Source organism: Anabrus simplex, chromosome 1 (genome assembly GCF_040414725.1).
Source record: "Anabrus simplex isolate iqAnaSimp1 chromosome 1, ASM4041472v1, whole genome shotgun sequence".
In the NCBI taxonomy this organism is placed as follows: Eukaryota; Metazoa; Arthropoda; class Insecta; order Orthoptera; family Tettigoniidae; genus Anabrus; species Anabrus simplex.
In genome coordinates this window covers 1,086,025,621-1,086,045,044 of record NC_090265.1, presented here as the reverse complement: position 1 = coordinate 1,086,045,044, position 19,424 = coordinate 1,086,025,621, and the positions used below count along the sequence as shown (strand labels likewise).

The 19,424-nt window shown below is 37.9% G+C and overlaps 1 protein-coding gene across 1 annotated transcript in view; it reads left to right on the top strand.

Moving 5' to 3' along the window:
- LOC136858101 (zinc finger protein OZF) overlaps positions 1-19,424 on the top strand; it is a 96,788-nt gene that overhangs the window by 75,787 nt on the left and 1,577 nt on the right. Inside the window, exon 3 of the mRNA XM_068228436.1 lies at positions 10,599-10,675. Within this exon, the coding sequence (XP_068084537.1) occupies positions 10,599-10,675 (77 nt within the window). The remainder of the gene's footprint in view (positions 1-10,598; positions 10,676-19,424) is intronic.

Genomic DNA, 19,424 nt, shown 5'->3' with positions numbered 1-19,424 from the left:
TGACGTAATAAAGCCTCCGCATCGACAGCTGTCTGGACATTTGACGCTATCATCATTCGTTGGACCTCGAATGGCAATTGTTTTCCAATGGCGCTAATCAATTCTGTTTCGCTCATTGGATTATCAAGCTCTCGTAGCTTGTGAAATTGTGCCACAAAGTAATCTGAGAATTTCGTGGGTGAAGATGTTGAATATCGTCTGGAGTATACTTCCAGCCTTAACTCCTGCTGTTCCTGAATACTCCAGAACTTTTGGAGAAAAGCCCGCCGAAATCCTTCAAAATCTTCAAAAGTATACAAGAAAGCCCTGAACCATACAGCTGGTGCTCCGTCTAGGAATTTCTCGACCGTTCGCAGTTGTCGCTCTACTGGTATCTTATTCTCATTTATATAACCGGCGATTTCCCGGATGAAACCTTTCGGGGTGATATGCCCACGGGCATCGAACTTTGGTGGCTTGTCATCAGACATCTTAATGACGTGTACCACCGATGTCGGGATAGCATTTGATGATGTAGACGACCCATCTCTGTTTTCAAACTTGAAACCGTGTGTATCAGCATGGGATAGGCCTCCTTTCTTATGAATCCCCTGGTTATCATGGGGTTCGTATTCGCGATATTGGAGGTTAAAATCTTGGCTAGACGCTGATGGTTCCAACCTAGCCTTCAACATCTCCAAGTCTTTTCGCATGTCATCCATTCCGTTGGGATTACAACTGGCTATTTCTTTTGTGCCGGAATTTTGCCCATTATACGCCTTGCATTGTTCTAACAAGCGAACTTCCGTGTCGGCGAATGATTGGCCCTGTTCAATTAAGTCTTCCGTCCGCTGGAATAACGCTAAGTTTGCGTCTTCGCACTTAGTTATTCTCTGGCTACGGTCTTCTAAATTTATAGTTAGTTCTTCGACTTTGTTTTTCAGTCCTGCTACGATGACAAGTGTACGTGCGGCTTCCCCACGTAACTCGTTCATGCCCTTGTCATGCTTGTCCAAGGTGCCAGCTATCTGCGCGCATTTTTCTTCGACTTGTCCCCGGACGATGTCATTCTCCTTCCGACATTCATCCCGAATTTCCTCTATGTGTGATTCTATGTCTTTTCTGTCAGTTAATCGTAGAGCGGCGAGTTCCTTGACACTAGCGTTCAATTTTTCCTTAATTTCTGCGCGTTCCATTTGAGCCTCATCTCTAACGCGGTCAACCTTTTCATTAACGATGGTAATGTACGCATCCATGTGCACTTTTAATTCGTCTTTCGCGAAGTGACATGCTTCCTGGACTTGAGTTAATTTGTCCCTAAGTTCCTGTCCCATCGCTACGCTCGCGGCCTGAACTGCATCTATTTGTGCCTTGAGTTCTGATTTATTTATTTCACACGCAGCCTGTACTCGGTCGATCTTATTCTCTAGTGAAACACTCGCAGCCTGTACTTGGTCGATTTTGTCAACAAGTTCATGTTTAGCTGAAACATTATCGGCCTGCATTTGATCAACTTTATTTTCTAATGAAACACTATTAGCCTGTACTTGATCGAACCTACGTTCCATGTTCAGAGTTAAGTTCCGCATTAAATCCTCTAACGTGAGAGCTTTCATCTCTCCTTGTCCTTCTACCACTATGTCCTGGGATCGCTCCCCACCGTCGTCAGACATTATAACTTTTCTTGAGAAAGCAAAAGGGCCGATTGGCCTCTCACCTTGCTGCACACGAAGGAATACGCTATTGGGTCTAGGCCCTATCCTATGACATTATACCCCTACACTAACTTTCATTTAACAACAAGAAATTTGACTTTAAAACTTGTTTACATTTGCCGGTCATTCAACTTGAATGCTGGCTTGCGCCTAAGATTTCACAATAAACCGCTCCAATATAACAACAACAACAACAAAAAAAACGATGAAGTTGGAAATCTCCTGCCCTGAAATACGTTAATTTTAATTTATACCATCTCAACCTCTTTTTAACTAATAACTTGAACTGGTGCTCAGTAATATTTTTACCATTTCAAGCCTTCCTAAACAGCTGTTTATAATATTCATCTCATGTCCAATGACATTTAAATGGAGTCCTGAATAACAAAAAAAAATATTAAATTCCATATGGGAAAAAGAGAAACATCAAATCTTCGAGCTTACTGAATTTTGAATCATTGCCAAACTTGAAGAGATTAGCAATGGATTATATTAATACACTAGTCAAATCTAGCTCCGTTCGAAACTAACCTTACTCTAGCATGATATTACGTTACAAGTGAACACACACTTGACCGTGATGCGGTCATCAATTAATAAAAATCAAAAATTTAAAAATATAAAATTTTGAAAAAAGTATAAAAATATAAAAATTGATTAGCAATAAAATTGGCCTCTCTGCCGTTCTTAAAGCAACACTTTGCCGTTCTTAAAGCCCCACGTTGGGCGCCATTTTGCACCCGTCCACCTCCCGAGTCCCAGACTAGCATTTATCTCAGGGGTGTCGGTTCATTATTTAAATCATCAAATATAAATATAACGGCATAATAGAACACGGGGATGAACGGAGCAACTTAAAATTAAAAGGGGGAAGGCTCGATTGTAACTTGAATTTAAGGACTCCATGATAGGACTAGGAAGTGACTGTGACTTTAAAAAGGGCATCATCTAACTACAAATAAAAGATTATGAGAGTGGTTTCCTTTGAAATAATTTGCCAGAAGGAGCGGTTTATTACGCCATTTGACGTATAAAACTTTGATACACGTGGCAACAATATTTGAATTTACACACATGTTACATATATAAATCACTTGCCATACCGCAAGTGGTATCAATATCTTGCTGCGTTGCTTCTGAAATAAAATGACATTTTGGAGGTATAATTTACGGATCGATTCCATTTGAATCGAACCGTTACTCAAGGATATAGCTTCCTTCTATCGGGAGCCCGAGCATAACCCATGTTACGGTCGGCTTCCCGATTTAACTAAGATGATGTACTCCGGCTATATACATTTTTCCGAGACCGGTACTCGGACTGGGTAATGTTTCTCGTGAAGTGCGAAAACTGGATTCCACGGACAGTTCCTATCTTACGATATCCAGCTGATGCCATACCAATGAATTAGCATTTACATTTTATTTACATGTGATCTGAATTGTCACCAGTTAGCCTCAGTAGACTACTGACACAGATGAGATAACGAGAAGCGGAGGGAAATACCGTGGCCAGTGACCCCCCTCGCATCGCGAGCGAAGTAAACAAACACGCAAGTATGACTGTCACATCGTCCCATACGGAAACCGTACAATAACGCGGTAAAAAAAAATGATTCTAATATTATCACTCTCATTGTTCAAACATACGAATAGAGGGATATCGTCACCAAATAATTTAATTCACGATATTATCATCCTCGAAATTATTATTATTATTATTATTATTATTATTATTCCTCAACGGTTCCTGGCGCTGTCACGTTGATTAATATCGTCATTATTATGCGGGATGCAAACACCAAGTGGTTATTACTGTTATTATTATTATATCCCTCTCGTGGTTATTATTATTATTAATTAATAGGTGACTCAAGATATTATTATTGTTATTCACGTCACTTAAGAGGTTATTATCATTAATGAACCGGTCACTTACGCCAAAACATATATATTAAGATATCGGTGCAATTACAAACATTTCACTGATCAACCAACGACATCATTACAGTTATTATTATGACAATTATTATTAATCTGACCGCGATGATTTAACATCGTCCTTACATTGTTATTATTATTATCGGTTGCACATTATCATTTAGATTCCCGTTTAACATCTTTATCAACGCTCAATTAATTAAGGCGGTCCAATCCTTTATCTGCAATATTTATTATTATTATTATCACGACATCATGATTGTCCTCACTCGTTATTACAATGAATACAATATACGACCATTTCTGTGGAATCTGAACTCTCATTATCCTTAGATCCGTTGTATCTCAACGAATAGCTGTGCAGTCTATTTATTTCGTACATGCTGTCACGGGTTCGAATTCTACCCGCTGCGTAACTCAGTATTTCTCTGTGACACTGCCCGTACATTTTACACTCATATCAATATCCTAAGTGTCTCTCGTACGGAATTTATTTTTCTCTCTATCTCAATCTTCCTCGATTCATTTATTTATTCCTCACAGAATTATCAACTGACTTATTTATTCATTTCGGACATCGTACGACCTTTTATTATCTGACTGCAAATTCTTTCACATTTTCTATCTCATTTGGATCTATGCCTTAGTTCATTCTCCACAAATAATCGTAACATCTTGAAATTATATTTACCAAATTTTGACAATCATGGTCTCGTAATATTAGCACTACATGTTCCGGCTAATGAATCGCAACTTCAAAACGCGACATTTATACGTAAAAAATATTGGACCGTAATTTAAACCACACGTTCATTAACATGTACGGCTTATTAGCACCGATCTACATTTCAATATTATTAATCGATCAAATTAAGTTATCACGCAATTTAATTCCAAATTAAAACGACCTCCCGTCATTAAATGATTCCCAATAAACTCAACACTTGATCACATGAATGACATGAATTATTATTATCTCCAAATCGTATAAAAAAAATATCTTCACAAAAAAAATAGTTATATTATTTATTTATTATTATTATTAATATTTAAAAAAAATATTAATTTCGCCTGTAATACGGTAGTCCACTCGTAATGTTTAACGCATAACCCCTTGTACAAAGTCGATTTATTCTGGCACTAAACACTCCAGATATGATTTACTTGGAAATATTATATTAATCGCATCTCACAAATTTAACAACTTCACATAGAAAATATGACCATATTAATTACAACAAAACACACTTGGTATGGCGAAGCTGGATTTTCCTTCCATGTCATTAAATGGCTCGTTAAAATGACAAAACATAAAAGCACATATCGGGTCTTATTTAACTATCATAACCAAAATCAAATGTAAAGAAAATTATTGACTACAAAGAAATATGAATGCATGCATGACTTAACGTACTACACTATATATACAAATTTACATCTCCAACAAACTGAATACATAAAAGACCCGATTATTTACATTATTATGATTTACTACTGTCCGTGCTACAAATTTAGGATGGGGTCGTTAAGCGACCCATCTTGTTACAGAAGGTAACCAAGTATAATCAAATTATTCCCATTTTTCCCATCACGATAACATTTCCCAAATATATTTTACAGTTTAGTACTCATCTTAGTTATCGGTATTCCATTGCAGCTTTGCAGACGAGAGGCTCCATCCAGCCCCTCTCTGCGTTTTACTCCTCCATCCTTGATGGCGTAGTTTCACAAAAGATTTCCTGGCACATTATTATTTTACACTCATATCTTGATTACCACAAACCTTCACCATTTACTACGTTAACACTGTATACTTTAATTTGGATACAACAAATTTCTATCCTAGACCCAAGAATTTAATATATTTACACTATTTAATCTTCGTCCACCTACCGCACAATGGACCTGGACACGTACGACGTGGTGTCAACTATTACGCCCGCCGCGATACGCCCGATTTATACGGCATTCTTGACGTGTTCATGACATCGGTTCGGTATAGCTAAGTACAGGCTACTACTTCCTTAAAGTACTGTTCGTCACACAGTCTATTATGTACGTACTTATGGTGATATATTTTATACTACTCTCTTGCAGGGTAATTACTTTACGTCACTGATTATTCATAAATAAAAAAACACTATCCTACGTTAACTATTTCCAGATTTAACATGTTTCTTGAGCGCGATCACATTTTACAAACACTGGCGGATGCTCGCGCCATTAAATGACTGTACGTCCGTAGAATTCTAAGTTACCGGCGACCAACAGTTCAACTCCCGATATTCAATTCACGTGTGCTGGCGACCGTCAATTCAGCTCCAACGATTCAAGACAAGTGTGCTGGCGACCGTCAATTCAGCTCCGTATATATGGATGAAGCCTTTTTCCCGCGGATTTGTTGACGTCATACCCCTTAGGGAGGGGGTGGATTTTTAATATCGGTACTTGCACTCCGAATTGGAAGTTCAAATTTACATCAAATTAATCCACTCCGCTAGCATATCTGCTGGATAAAATATGAACTCCTGGTGATCACAGATTTAGGAGATATGGGTGGATTTCGCTCCTCACATTTCGCGCCTTCGTAAGCGTCCCTGACAACGTGGTCTTCTTTCAGCCAATGAGATTCAAGCTGTCCGGTTTCCAAGAAATCCAGCCTTCAATTTATTTAATTTGCCAATAAGTATTGATTATTTTTCCATGCATGACCTCTAATAAATTCATTACATTCATCCGCGTACTCATACTAATTTATTACTGAATACTTTTGTAGTTACGAAAATATCTCATCCATCATTCCTTAAGATGGTATCACTGAGTCTCCCATCAAATTTTTACTATTGGCCGGCAAGCGGTCACGTGATTTAAATCTCCACCTGCTCGAACTTAGGCTAGCGAACGTACACTCAGCCGCTGTAATTTTCCATGAGGTCATGGAATTTCCGTCCTACCAAAAATATCCCAAGGTCTTACTCATGTGGTGGGTTTTTTTTGTATGACTCTCCCCCTTCCTCTTTCTGACCAAGACTTATTTGTGGACTCTGTATTTCCTTGTACGCCAACTAATGATATTCCCTGCTGTGAAGTAGCTAAAAGTTGTCGTGTTGAGCTAATCCGTCAGGCTCCAGTCTGTCGTCCTTCCTTCGCTCTGATTTCGACATTACCTAAACGAAATATTTTCAAATACACTCCTCTGTATTTCAATAAATGTACCATATTATTTTACCGATCAAATCATGACTGACTATGGGCCTAAGTCACTCGGGTTCACATGCAAAATTTTAACTTTGTAAAGTGAAAGAATTTCAGAGATATAAATATTTTCTTCAGTAGGTGTATTGTTTTAAGACCACTTCTTACTTAAAATCTAAGACTGTATGAGAAATGTCAACTTCATAAGTCAAACGGTTTCAGAGAAATTAGTATTTTTTTCAACAATGCCCCTCCCCACCACCACCACCACCACCTAGAGTCAAAACCTCTTAGAGGTGCATTATTTTAAGACTACTTCTTATTTAAAACTTGAGACATAGAGGAGCAACCGTCATGTGAAATGTCAAATGGTTTCAGTGAAATGAACATTGGGTTTCATTTCAACCCCTAGTCAAAACCCTTTCAGGGTGTATTGTTTTAAAACCCTGTGAAATTTTAACTTTGTCAGTCAAACGGTTCCAGAGAAATTAATATTTTTGCTATCAGGCTTCACCCTTCCAGTCAAAACCCCTTAGAGGTGTATTGTTTTAAGGCCACTTCTTATTTAAAGTCCAACACACAGTGGGCGACCATCATGTGAAGTTTCAACCTTGTCTGTCAAACGGTTTGAGAGAAATTAATATATTTTGTCGTCTAGCCCCACCCAACCAGTAAAACCCCCTTAGGGGTGTAATGTTTTAAACAAATTCTTATTTAAAATCTAAGACCTATAGGAGCAGCTATCATGTGAAATTTCAATTTCGTATGTCAAATGGTTTGAGAGAAATGAATATTTATGTCATCTGGCCTCACCCCATAGTCAAACCCACTTAGAAGTGTATTGTTTTCAGACCACTTTTTATTTAAAATGCAAGACATATAGGAGAAACTGTCATATGAAATTTCAACCTTCTATGTCATATGGTTTCACAGAAATGAATACTTTGTTTTCAAATATTAACCTTTAAGGAATGAATTTTTTCTAAACTTGTCTTATTTAACAGCTAGTACATATAGATGCAATCATTAAGTGAAATTTCAACTTCATCTAGTGAACGGTTTTGGAGGAACTATGTTTTGGTTTTCAGGGTTTACCCCATTTTCATCCCATTAGGGGTGGAACTTTCAAAACATTTCCTTAATGAGCACCTACACTGTAACAGAAATGTATCCCCAAAAATTTGTTTCTTTATGTCCATTAGTTTTGCTTGGGCATTGATTGACGCTCAGTCAAGACATTGCCTTATATAAATATATACTAGCAGTTATCCGCGGCTTCGCTCGCATGGATTTCATAATTTGTTCAAAGTAATCATTACTCGGTACTGTACTAAGACATCGGAAAATCCGTAACCTAAAAACTCACTGAAAAATTGAGTTTCATTTACCCCAGAAACTCTTTGTAAACCACGTTTGTGTTATTGCCTTTTGGGTCTAGGATGATCATGCGACATAGAACTGTACATGTGAGAAACGGTCTTCTCTGAAGTCGAAAATAAAAGATGTGTTTCTTTATTTTTAAAAGAGATTCCAAATACCTATTTCCATGTCTGTAACATCTTCAGTTTTTGAGATGTATGTATTTTCATAAAAATCAATTCAACTATTTTTTCACTTCTTTTCACCCCCATTAAGAGCCCAATCTAAAACTTTTTTTAAAAAATGTTCCTCTATTTTTAAAGGACTTTCCAAATATCAAGTTTAATGATTGTAACATGTTAAGATCTAGAGATATAGGCTACTGTAAATATACCATTACTCAATTTAAAAATTTACCTGATATTTCAATTCTTTTTTACCCCCTTAAGTGGATTTTCCAAAAACAAAAAAGTGTTTCTTTATTTTTAAAACAGATTCTAAATTTCAGTTTTCACCACTTTCCAAGTCGATTTTATGAAAATAATCGTGTTTTATTTATTTTAAAAGTAGATTCCAAATACCAGTTTTCACATCCCTAGCATGTTTAGATTGTTTTAGATATAAGTATCCTCATACAAATATTTCAACTAACTTTTCAATTCCTTCACCCCCTCGCCTCCCACTAAGTAATTTTCTGAAAACAAAAGGATACATGTTTCTATATTTTGAAAGGAGATTCTTAATACCAATGTTCACATCTGTAATATCTTTAATTTTTGATGTATAAGTGCCCTCATAATGAATTCAACTAAATTTTTTTTTTTTTTTTTTTTTTTTTGCTAGTTGTTTTACGTCGCACCGACACAGATAGGTCTTATGGCGACGATGGGACAGGGAAGGGCTAGGAGTGGGAAGGAAGCGGCCGTGGCCTTAAGGTACAGCCCCAGCATTTGCCTGGTGTGAAAATGGGAAACCACGGAAAACCATTTTCAGGGCTGCCGACAGTGGGGTTGGAACCTACTATCTCCCGAATACTGGACACTGGCCGCACTTAAGCGACTGCAGCTATCGAGCTCAGTCAACTAATTTTTAAATTCATTCACCCCCCATTAAGTGGATTTTCTGAAAACAAAAGAATACATGTTTCTTTATTTGGAATCTTCTTTCAAATACAAATTTTCATGTCTGTAGCATCTTCAGATTTTGAGCTATAAGTATCCTCATAAAAACAATTCAACTCCTTTTTCACCCCCCACTCCCTTAAGTTGATTTCCACCTCCCCCCAAAAAGATGAGTTTCTTTATTTTTAAAGTAGATTCCAGATACCAATTTTCACTTCTGTATCCTCCAGTTTTTTAGATATAAGTACCCCCATGCCTTTGCTGGTGAGATGTAGTGTTTACATTGCACTACCCCTCATCACGACGCGCAGGTCGCCTACGGGAGTCAAATCAAAAGACCTGCATCTGGCGAGCCGAACTTGTACTCGGACACTCCCGGCACTAAAAGCCATACGCCATTTCATTTCATACTATGTCTTCTGGTATGGGCTATATCAAATTTGTTACTTTCATAGACCTGTCTGAGTCTCATCCTTGGCTTCGACAATATGAAAGTGACTGAAGTATGAGTGATGCTAGCAATACCATTCCTTATGCAGCCAGTCCTTGTAAGAATGGTGTGAAAATCTCGCTCATAGGGTCGGTTGGTGCATGCATTTCAGTGGGCTTGGCAGACTGATATGTAATAGCAACAGCTGGCTGAGTGAGGAAAGCAACGGGTAATTACCTCACTCCTCATTTCCTTAGTACACCTCTTCAGCGACGCCTAGGCTATTTATGGCAGCTGTTGGCGGAGCTGCAGAGGATCAAACCAGCCTTCGGGCTGAATACCCAACGTACAACAACATACAAATACCCCCATAAAAAGAATTCAACTGTTTCACCTCCTTTCATCCTTCCCCTTAAGTGAATTTCCCGAAAACAAAAAATACGTGTTTCCTTATTTATAAAGGAGCTTCCAAATATCAATTATGACTTTCTCATATTTTATGGCTGCCTTTTTCCATTTGAGCCCATATTAATCACAAATGCACATACTGACCAGGTACTGCAGTACTAGTAACATAGTGATAGCTCTTACGTGAGCATTAAGTGCGGTACCTGAATGACCAGTAAAACATTCTCAAGCTATAAAGCTGATTCAGCAGCTACTGTACATGTAGGTTGACAGGTTTTACTTGATTATTTGTATCTTATTTTGAAAATGTTGTTGATTTTGTTTTTGTTCATTGTGTGAATAATAATTTTTCATATTTTATCTTGCAAGCCTAGGATCAACTTGTTTTACTGTCTGATGTTAAAAGAGAACTTATGCTTAATTTGTACCTCTTTGCATTTCCTGCTATAGGGATGTAATGATCTGAAGGATGAAGTCAGCATTGGAATAGATGATAACGATGGAACATTATGTGCAGATAAAATGCGGTAAGCTCTCATTAAATGTAAGGAACTAGATAGTATTAAGGCTGTTTGATATAGGTAACTTCATGGTTTTTACTTGAGTGTTGGACATTGTCCTAATACTGCCAGCCCATATGTATTTGTGTACTCCATCATGAAGTATATTGGGTGGTCACCCTGTCCTTTGCAACGTGCGATATTTACTACAGTTGTGAAATATATTGGTCACTCTCTCTAAACTGGGGTAATATAGTGAGATATAAGGTTACCGGCTAGAAGACAGCAGGAATTGTGAGTGCTACTATTAATTCAATATGGGTATCCCAAATGAACCTGTAAATCAAGCACAGATATGAAGAACATGTTCCTTATAACAAGAGGAGCACACACACATCAGGAGCAGGTGTTGTATAGGCTGGGAACTCCCTGCTGCATGTCAGGCCTCACAATAGCTCACTAGGCAGGGGTGCAGTCAGAGATGTGATAATGGACAATGCTCGACGGTATGGAGGTTTAAATCCCATGCAAGGCTTGTTTTGTTTTTAACCACCAATTGCCTGGGATATCACAAGTTTACATACTTAATCGTTTTCATAGACTGGTTTATTTGGCCCTGTGACAGGATTTCAGTTACCTACATCATTTGCTGTTTGTTGTTTAAAGGGGCCTAAAATCTACGTCATTGGTCCCCTACATCGTTTAATGCAGCACCTGCTCAAAGTGACAACCTCCACGGTCATTTGAGAGCTGCACACAATGTTGTAAGGAGCATGTGGTACGTTGCAACATCTCTAGTGTAATGCATTAGCATGCCTCGGTGATGAGCCTCACAGGAAAATTCCAGGGGCATAAGACTGGGCGATCGGGTGGGCCAGGTTCAGGTCCTTCCATTCCTATACATTTATCAGGATATCTTGCATGGAGATGATTCCAGATGACTACTGCTGTGTGCTGTGGTGCTCTGTCATCTTGAAACCACATCCTGTAGTGGTCAAGGAGTGGCACATGTTCCAACAATGCTGGTAGTACATCGTGGAGAAACTGTTAGATGACCTCAAAGAAATGGAGACCAATGAGATGGTCACCCACATTGCCACACCATATGTCCACACACCACTGTACTTGGAAAGCTCCCTGTCATACCCAAATGGAAATTCACTCCAGTAGTGCACTTGTACTTGATTTGTTCTGGGTGATTGCCAACAAAAGAGTAGCATTAGAAAAATGTTGCAAAGTTTGGGCTGGGATGAATGAGACGAGTTGCTCAACTGAGTGGTATGTTCTGAGTTGTCAGTGGAGAGATGGCATAGAATTACATTAGTAGACAAATAATTTAAAGGGGTGTCTTTAAAAGTAGGAGAGATCACAATATGAAGATAAAGTTATAATTCAAGAGGATAAATTGGGGTAAATATTCGTTTATAGGAAGGGGAGTTAGGGATTGGAATAACTTACTGAGGGAGATGTTCAATAAATTTCCAAGTTCTTTGAAATCATTTAAGAAAAGGCTAGGAGAACAACAGATAGGGAATCTGCCACCTGGTTGACTGCCCTAAATGCAGATCAGTAGTGATTGATTTATTGCATATTATGGTGATTAATGGGTCCATTATTGTATAACCATGCAAATAAGATAGGTGCACAAAAAGCAGGCTCAGTGTCCACATGCCATAGAGCCCATTGACAGAACACCACCCAGGCTTCAAAATCATGACCATGGAGTTCTTAGTGTAAGTAGAGATGGTGTGGGTGAGTTTATTGGATATGCATTTTCTGCACAACAGACGTCCAGCTGATGTCAGTCTCCTGTGCACCTATGTGCTAGTTTGGGGTTTGTGGCAGAAAGTGTCCAACACAGTCTGTCCATTGTGAGCAAACATCACAGGATGTTCTCCAATAGGCCTTGTCCTTCTCGGGGACACAGCAGTCTGCACACATCTTATCACTCTCTGAAATGTGATGCCTGTTGTTTGTTATCTATCTGGATAGTGTGCCTGGTATGCATTCTGTCTAGTTTCTTCATAGATGAGCAACATGTCCACATACTTATCACTGGAATACATTATGAGACAGTGAATAAGCTTTGTGTTGTGACTTGCCTTAAAAGAGGGGAGTTCATGGAACTACATACCTGCCTGCCATCGCATGTTGTTATTGTTCCAGTGGGTCACCCTTTGCCCTTCCAGTGTCCTATGAAGCTTGGAACACGTATGAAATTACAACTAATAAATTGGATGGGTAATTGTTGCCTGTATCCTAGCCATAGACCATCACCTCCAAATCTTTGTCTGACTCAGCTCCATACCCTATACCATAATATCAAGAATCCTTACAGAGTCAAATAAACAAATCATTCCATAGAAACTATCAAGTATGCAACTTTGCTACATCCCAGCAGTTGGCATAAAAAAATCTCACTTGGGATTTGGACCTCCATACTGTCAAGCACTGTCCGTTATCACATCTCCGACTCCAACCCTGCCAAGTGAGTTATTGCGAGGCTTGACATGCAGTAGACAGTTCCCAGCCTATACAATACCTGTTCCTGGCCATGCACCTCCTGTTGTAAGGTATGTGTTAATCATATCTATGCTTGTTTTATGGGTTCATTCTGGGTACCCCATAATGGATTAATAGTGGTGCTCATGATTCCTGCTGTCTTTTAGCCTTAACCACACATCGTATTACATTACCCTGGTTTAGGGAGAGGGACCTATGTATTTCAGAATTTTTGCAAATGTGATGGGCTGCATAAAACTAGATCGCAAGGGGTGGGTGGATAATGCTACAATTTTTTCTTCTTTTGCAAAGTAAGTCCCAGGGGTTGTACTAGAAGTAGTGCAATCAATTGATAATTTGATGGTTATTAACAGATGGTCTTTAACGAGGACATGTACGGTTTGCCTTGTGCAGGTCTTTCTATTTTATACCTATGGGTAACCTGTGTGTCTCAGTATGAGGTGATGATGATGATGTAGGGAGAGGATGAAACCTAATATCGGCACATAGCCAACTCTTGTTGGATAACACCAAGGGGTCTGCTTAAGGCTGAATGCCATATGCCTTAACTCAATTTGAAAACTGTGGAGTGGTTTGGAATTGAATTGAAGATATTGGTATGCAATCTAGTGATCAGAAATTGTATACCACCACCTCTCTTACCCTGCCGGCCAACATTGTAATAACATTTTCTCATCTACGGGTCTCCAACTGGCTAATCACAGTGTTAGGCCATATAAACTGCATGCCAGAATGATAATCGCTTCCAGGTGGACTATTTAGTGTGGTGGTGCTGATTATAGATTTGAAAGGCAAAGTTTTTGAACGCATCCTTTGACTGAATAAATAAAATCAAAGAATGGTATGTTAAGACAATCAATGGGGCCAAAAATAGAAACTTACACTGATTTTACAATGCAGTTACTATTATACAATGCAGTTACTATTAAATACCATCATTAAGCTTAAGTGTTCTCCTGGTTGAATGGGTTTATACAGTCCACCTGGCTAACATTGCCTAGGTATGTGCTAGTTGCATAATATTAATACATATTTGAGTCATTCAGTGCTCCAAATTAAAATGGAAAACTGTAAAACTGTTTATTTGAATGATAAATCTTCATTATTGTCAGTATAATTGCATCAATTACATTGGAATATTTAGTACTCAATTCTGCATGACATCACAAACCTATAGGGCACTCCACAGCAACCAAGTGATAAGCCCCGGCATTACATGATTATGAATGAGCAGTAGAATACTTGAAGTTTAAAATACTCTGTTATGTCTTGTTCATGATAATAACACTAACATAGTTCAATTTTGCAGTTAATGTTTACCTGTCTCATATTATTGTATTTCATATTAATTTTTATGCAATATTACCTGCCCAGGTACTCATTCCTGCCATCCGGCTGATGAAAATTTCTGGAGAGAACACAGAAGCTGTTTCCAATTGTGCACTTAAAATAAACAACAAGAAATCATCTTATTCCTGGTAAATTTTCCATCAAGATGGTGGGTTGATCTTCCTGCATCTCACTTTCCACTTTGTACAATCTGTGGCATCAGCAGGGTAGATGCTGATAGTTTGCATGTCTTCTTGAAACTGTCTGTTCATCTCTTCCTAGGCCAAGCTGGGGTCTCCAGTCAACTAGAATGCTCATCCTGCAATGCTTTCAGCATCTGCACCATACCAGCAGAACCTCACCTCCTTCAGTTTGTCAGGAATGGAGGCAATTCTGAAAGTCATTTCTCATATGTTCAAGTTATGTTGCTCTTGTGGACTATCTCAGCATGTGCATTTCCCTTTTGTGAAGTATCTGCTCTGTCTTTTTATTGCTGGCTAGTATCCAGTCTCATACAACATCACCAAACAGATTATAGTGCAGTTGATCTTTGACTTGGGATCATTCCGTCATAGAAGACAACCATGACTTGGTACCTCTTAATCTAAGCGGTGTTAACATGAGCTCAAGCATCCAGGAGAGCATCACTATTGGATGTCATATTTATGGTAGTTGAAGTAAGCAAAGTCAGAGGCGTTGGCAAGTGGGGTACCATAAACTATAATAGTACCATCCATTCACATGCCACACTCCTTGTTTTCCATTGATGGTCCAGTTTCTTGAGCCTCTGTAAGGTTTCACTAGCTAGCATGTCATCATCAGCATAGAGCAATATAGAGCATAGAGCATAGTATGAGGTGTTTGAAAATACCTGAACACAAATTCATACATATTTTCTCATATAAAAATTGCTTACTTTATGAACACAGCAGGAATGCCTTAGTTACTAAAAAAAGGTTACCACTTCCTAATCTTACTTTATAGGTTACTGGCAGTGTCATTGCATTTCACTGCACTTGTAAATTGCAATGAGTTTTAATAGCGAAACAATAAATACATATTTTCAGAGGAATTAATAGTGTTGTTCAATATGCCTCCTTGCCCCTTTGATACCTTGAAAATTTCCTTCATTGCTTTCTTGGAGTTTTATGTTAACAATTAATTTGTATTTTCAGGAAACATGTATGTATGTCCTACTGTTGTCCTGTTTCTCTACAGGGTTGGGTATGAAGTGAGATGAATCTTCATAGTATGTTTTTAAAACCGCATGCCCTTCCTGATGATGTTAACCTCATCAGAGGGGTTAATGAGATGAAATGAATGATGTGATATATTATAGTAGAAAGGGAGAGGGTGAAACCTGTCTCATGCATATAGCCTACTCCTCTCAAATAGCATGAAGGGGTCTGTTTGAGGCCTTACATCCCCATCCTATGAACAAATCACCATCAACAGTGTCATATGCTCTTATCCCATATGTGCACTGTGGAGAGATTTTGAATTTAATCCAGGCTTTTGGCATACAATCTAGTGATTAGAAATTGTATACCACCACTTCTCCTACCCTGCTGGCTAACATTCTGATGGTGAAATGTTTTTCTTTTGACTAATGGGGCTTGAACCATCTAACCACATTGCCAGACCATATATAATTGTTGACTTAATAATCATGGGCAGCAAACATAATGTCACAAAACTATAGGCTTTGGAAAACATATTTCTCAGCAGGTGATAAAATATTTGCTACTGATGAAGGTAAAATTGGCAAAAGATACGTTATAAAACAAATGTTAGAGAAGAATTTCCTTTCTGTAGCTTTCAAGATTATAGGACATTAAATTTTAATTTATTGTACTGCTCTTTCTTGATATCATTGTGAATGATTTGTTGTAAACTCATTTCTCCCAACAGCTAAGGCCATGGTTGCTTCCCTCGCATTCTTAGTCTTTTCCTATCCTATCATCACCAAAAGAACAACCTGTGTCAGTGCAACATAAAGCAATTTGTAAATAGCAAGTGAAATGACAATCTTATAGGCTGTAAATCAGTTTCTTTGCAAAATATGAAGTACATAAGGAAATACAATTACTTTTCATACAGCAGCAAAAATATCAAAATTTTATCATCACCTTTGTACTTACTATGGAACCTGCATGCTATTTCTTGATATATAAGCCACAAAATCACTGGATTTATCTTGTAGGAACCCTCCTCAGTCCAGCATGCAACCCAGTTGGCTAAGTATCATAGTTGTTCTTGAGCAACAGTATGACATTCACTACATGCCAATGTAATGGTATAGCCACTTCATATTTGTAAAGATGTTGGAATGTTATGATTTCTTGATGTTCTTTCTTTCTTTCTTTCTTTCTGTAATGGACATATTTTATACACCAGACAAAGGCTCTCTAATCTAAATTCCCTCCAGCAGGATACAATTATATTCTGAAAATGTGTTATTGCATGGTGTTGTGCCAATTTCAGGAACCCCAGTTTGGTCTCTCTGGTGATCTATGGGAATTTTTGACTTTTCCAAGCAATGTTATGCCACTGGGCCAGCCCAACATTGATTGCGATTTCATTAGTAGATTGTGAGAACAGATTTAGTAGACTGCAAGAATTAGGAGAGAAGTGAGAATTTCCCACAAAAGATTCAGATTTCCTGCAGTAGATCCCCATGCAAATGCTAGAAGTTTTTCTTGCATTTTGGCTGTCACTATCGATACAGCAGTTGCAGAACTTGAAATTATTACACTAAGGAATCACATGTGTGGAAAGTGTTCCAGAACCCCAGAAATTTTGTTCTGTGATTCAGCAACAGAAGTGTCCTTACTGACTGATGTTGCATTTCATTTGAAGGCCTTACTTTCTTCAAGTTACCTTTATGAATCATTATTTTGGAACTTTAAATATAAGAATAGAATTAGGTAAACTGATGAAAATTTGGAATCATGCATTTGACTTGGTGTTACTAGTTATTCATCCAGTATAAATGGTAGTGGTATTGTTGAGAAAGGTTCTTGCCATGTTTCATATCAATGTCAATGTGTAAAGTTTTAATATGAGAAATAATTTATTTTCTTATATACACTGAATGAGCAAAATAAATTCAAATTTTAGATTTTACAAAAATGGTGATATTTTATTTATATGATTGTCAATTAACTCACTAGTAATTATATTTTTATTGGGAGAAATGAGAGTTTACAACAAATTATTCACAGGGATAAAAAAAGCCTGCTAAATTCTCCCTAATATTTTATAAAATTGAACATTGTTCAAAGACAGTTTATTTTCATTTCATTCAAATAATACAGTTATTATTACACAACATTTCTGCACCATCACAAACAGACTTTAGGAAATGGTTGTTGCCACACCTGGCACAAATCACAGCTTTGAGCCTGTTAGACATATTCCTGATAGGTGCCATAATATCCTCATGAGGAATGAACTTCCATTCTTCTTGAAGGACTTCCTGCAGCTCCTGCATAGTTGTTGGCTGTGGCTATGCACTTTGTTCCCAAAATATCCCACAGATGCTCAGGTGGGTTGAGATCTGGACTGCATGTAGGCCATTGCATCAAATGGATCCTACTTTGTTGAAGTGCTGAAGGACACATCTTGCCTTTTGAGGGCACACATTGCCCAGTATTAGCACAAAATCTCACAAAGGAATGGTGCAAAATGAAGAATATTTTCATCCAGGATTTCTTCAATGTAACGATGGAGCGTTAAATGACCTACCTTCCACTAAGAAGAGCTCTGTTTTGGCAGCCAAGGAAATACCTGCCCAAATGATTGCAGAATAACCATTGAAGGCTGTCCATGAAGAAAAGTTGTATGGAATGTACCTTTCTCTACATCTTTTCCACACCTTTTCTTATCCATCTGGTGGTCTGAGGCTAAATCACGATTCATTAACGGCAAGAATTGTTGCCTGCTGTTTATCAACCCAGCCTCATTGATCTCTCATGAAAGGTAAGTTACTCTGTTGATATTGATTCATCATATCTGGGCCAGTAGCAAGTTCTTCTAGAGTAGAGTTCAGCATTATGTAACCTCCTCTTCACTGTCCACTCACTGACATTCTCATACCTGTTCAACCTGACTTCTGGCTTAAACTATAGTACTGTGCTGGTCGTGCAGAATTTGAAGGCACAAGAAATGTCTATCCCTCACAGAAGTTGACCTCCTCCTACCAGGTAATGGTCTGCAAGTGTATGAACTCTGTTCCTGATACATCTGAATAGCACATGTAAATGTTGATCGAGTATAGTGTAACAACTCCGCCACATTATATTAACCATGTCTATCCTGTACCAATATTGCTGCCCTAACAGCATTCTGGGTTGAAAGGCATCTTCACTCATTTTCACTCTCATAAGTGTTGTTTAACATTGAGTAGAACGTCAGAGAATTCCCTCCCACACGGAGGTAGCAATTAGGGTATATAAACAAAGATTTGCCTTCTTGTGATAGACAGTAGTTTTCAGCTGGCTATTATTGTGTGTTGTTGATTTCATTCTGTTTGGCAGTCATTAAGATCATTTCATAAGATTCATTACACAGTAAAAAGTTTCATAAGACAGCATGAGAAATGTAAAATATAAAATAAAGAATAATTTCAGTTTCTCAAATATCTTGAGGTGTTGCATTTCTTTTGCTTATCAGTGTATATCACAGTTTCATTGTCTTGATCTTGTTTACTGCTATATTGATTTGTCAAACAGCACTTTTTATTGCAGTTGGTAAAATGGTAGAACATTTGAGAATGTAAGAATTTCTCAGGAGATCACTGAAGTTTCTTTGTTGCTTGCTGCTGTAATTATCACATTCTCTGATACCAGATTTTAAGTATTTATGTTACCTGAAAGTCTGCAATTAAGTTATGTCTATTCTCATTATTACTTACCTGGTATGT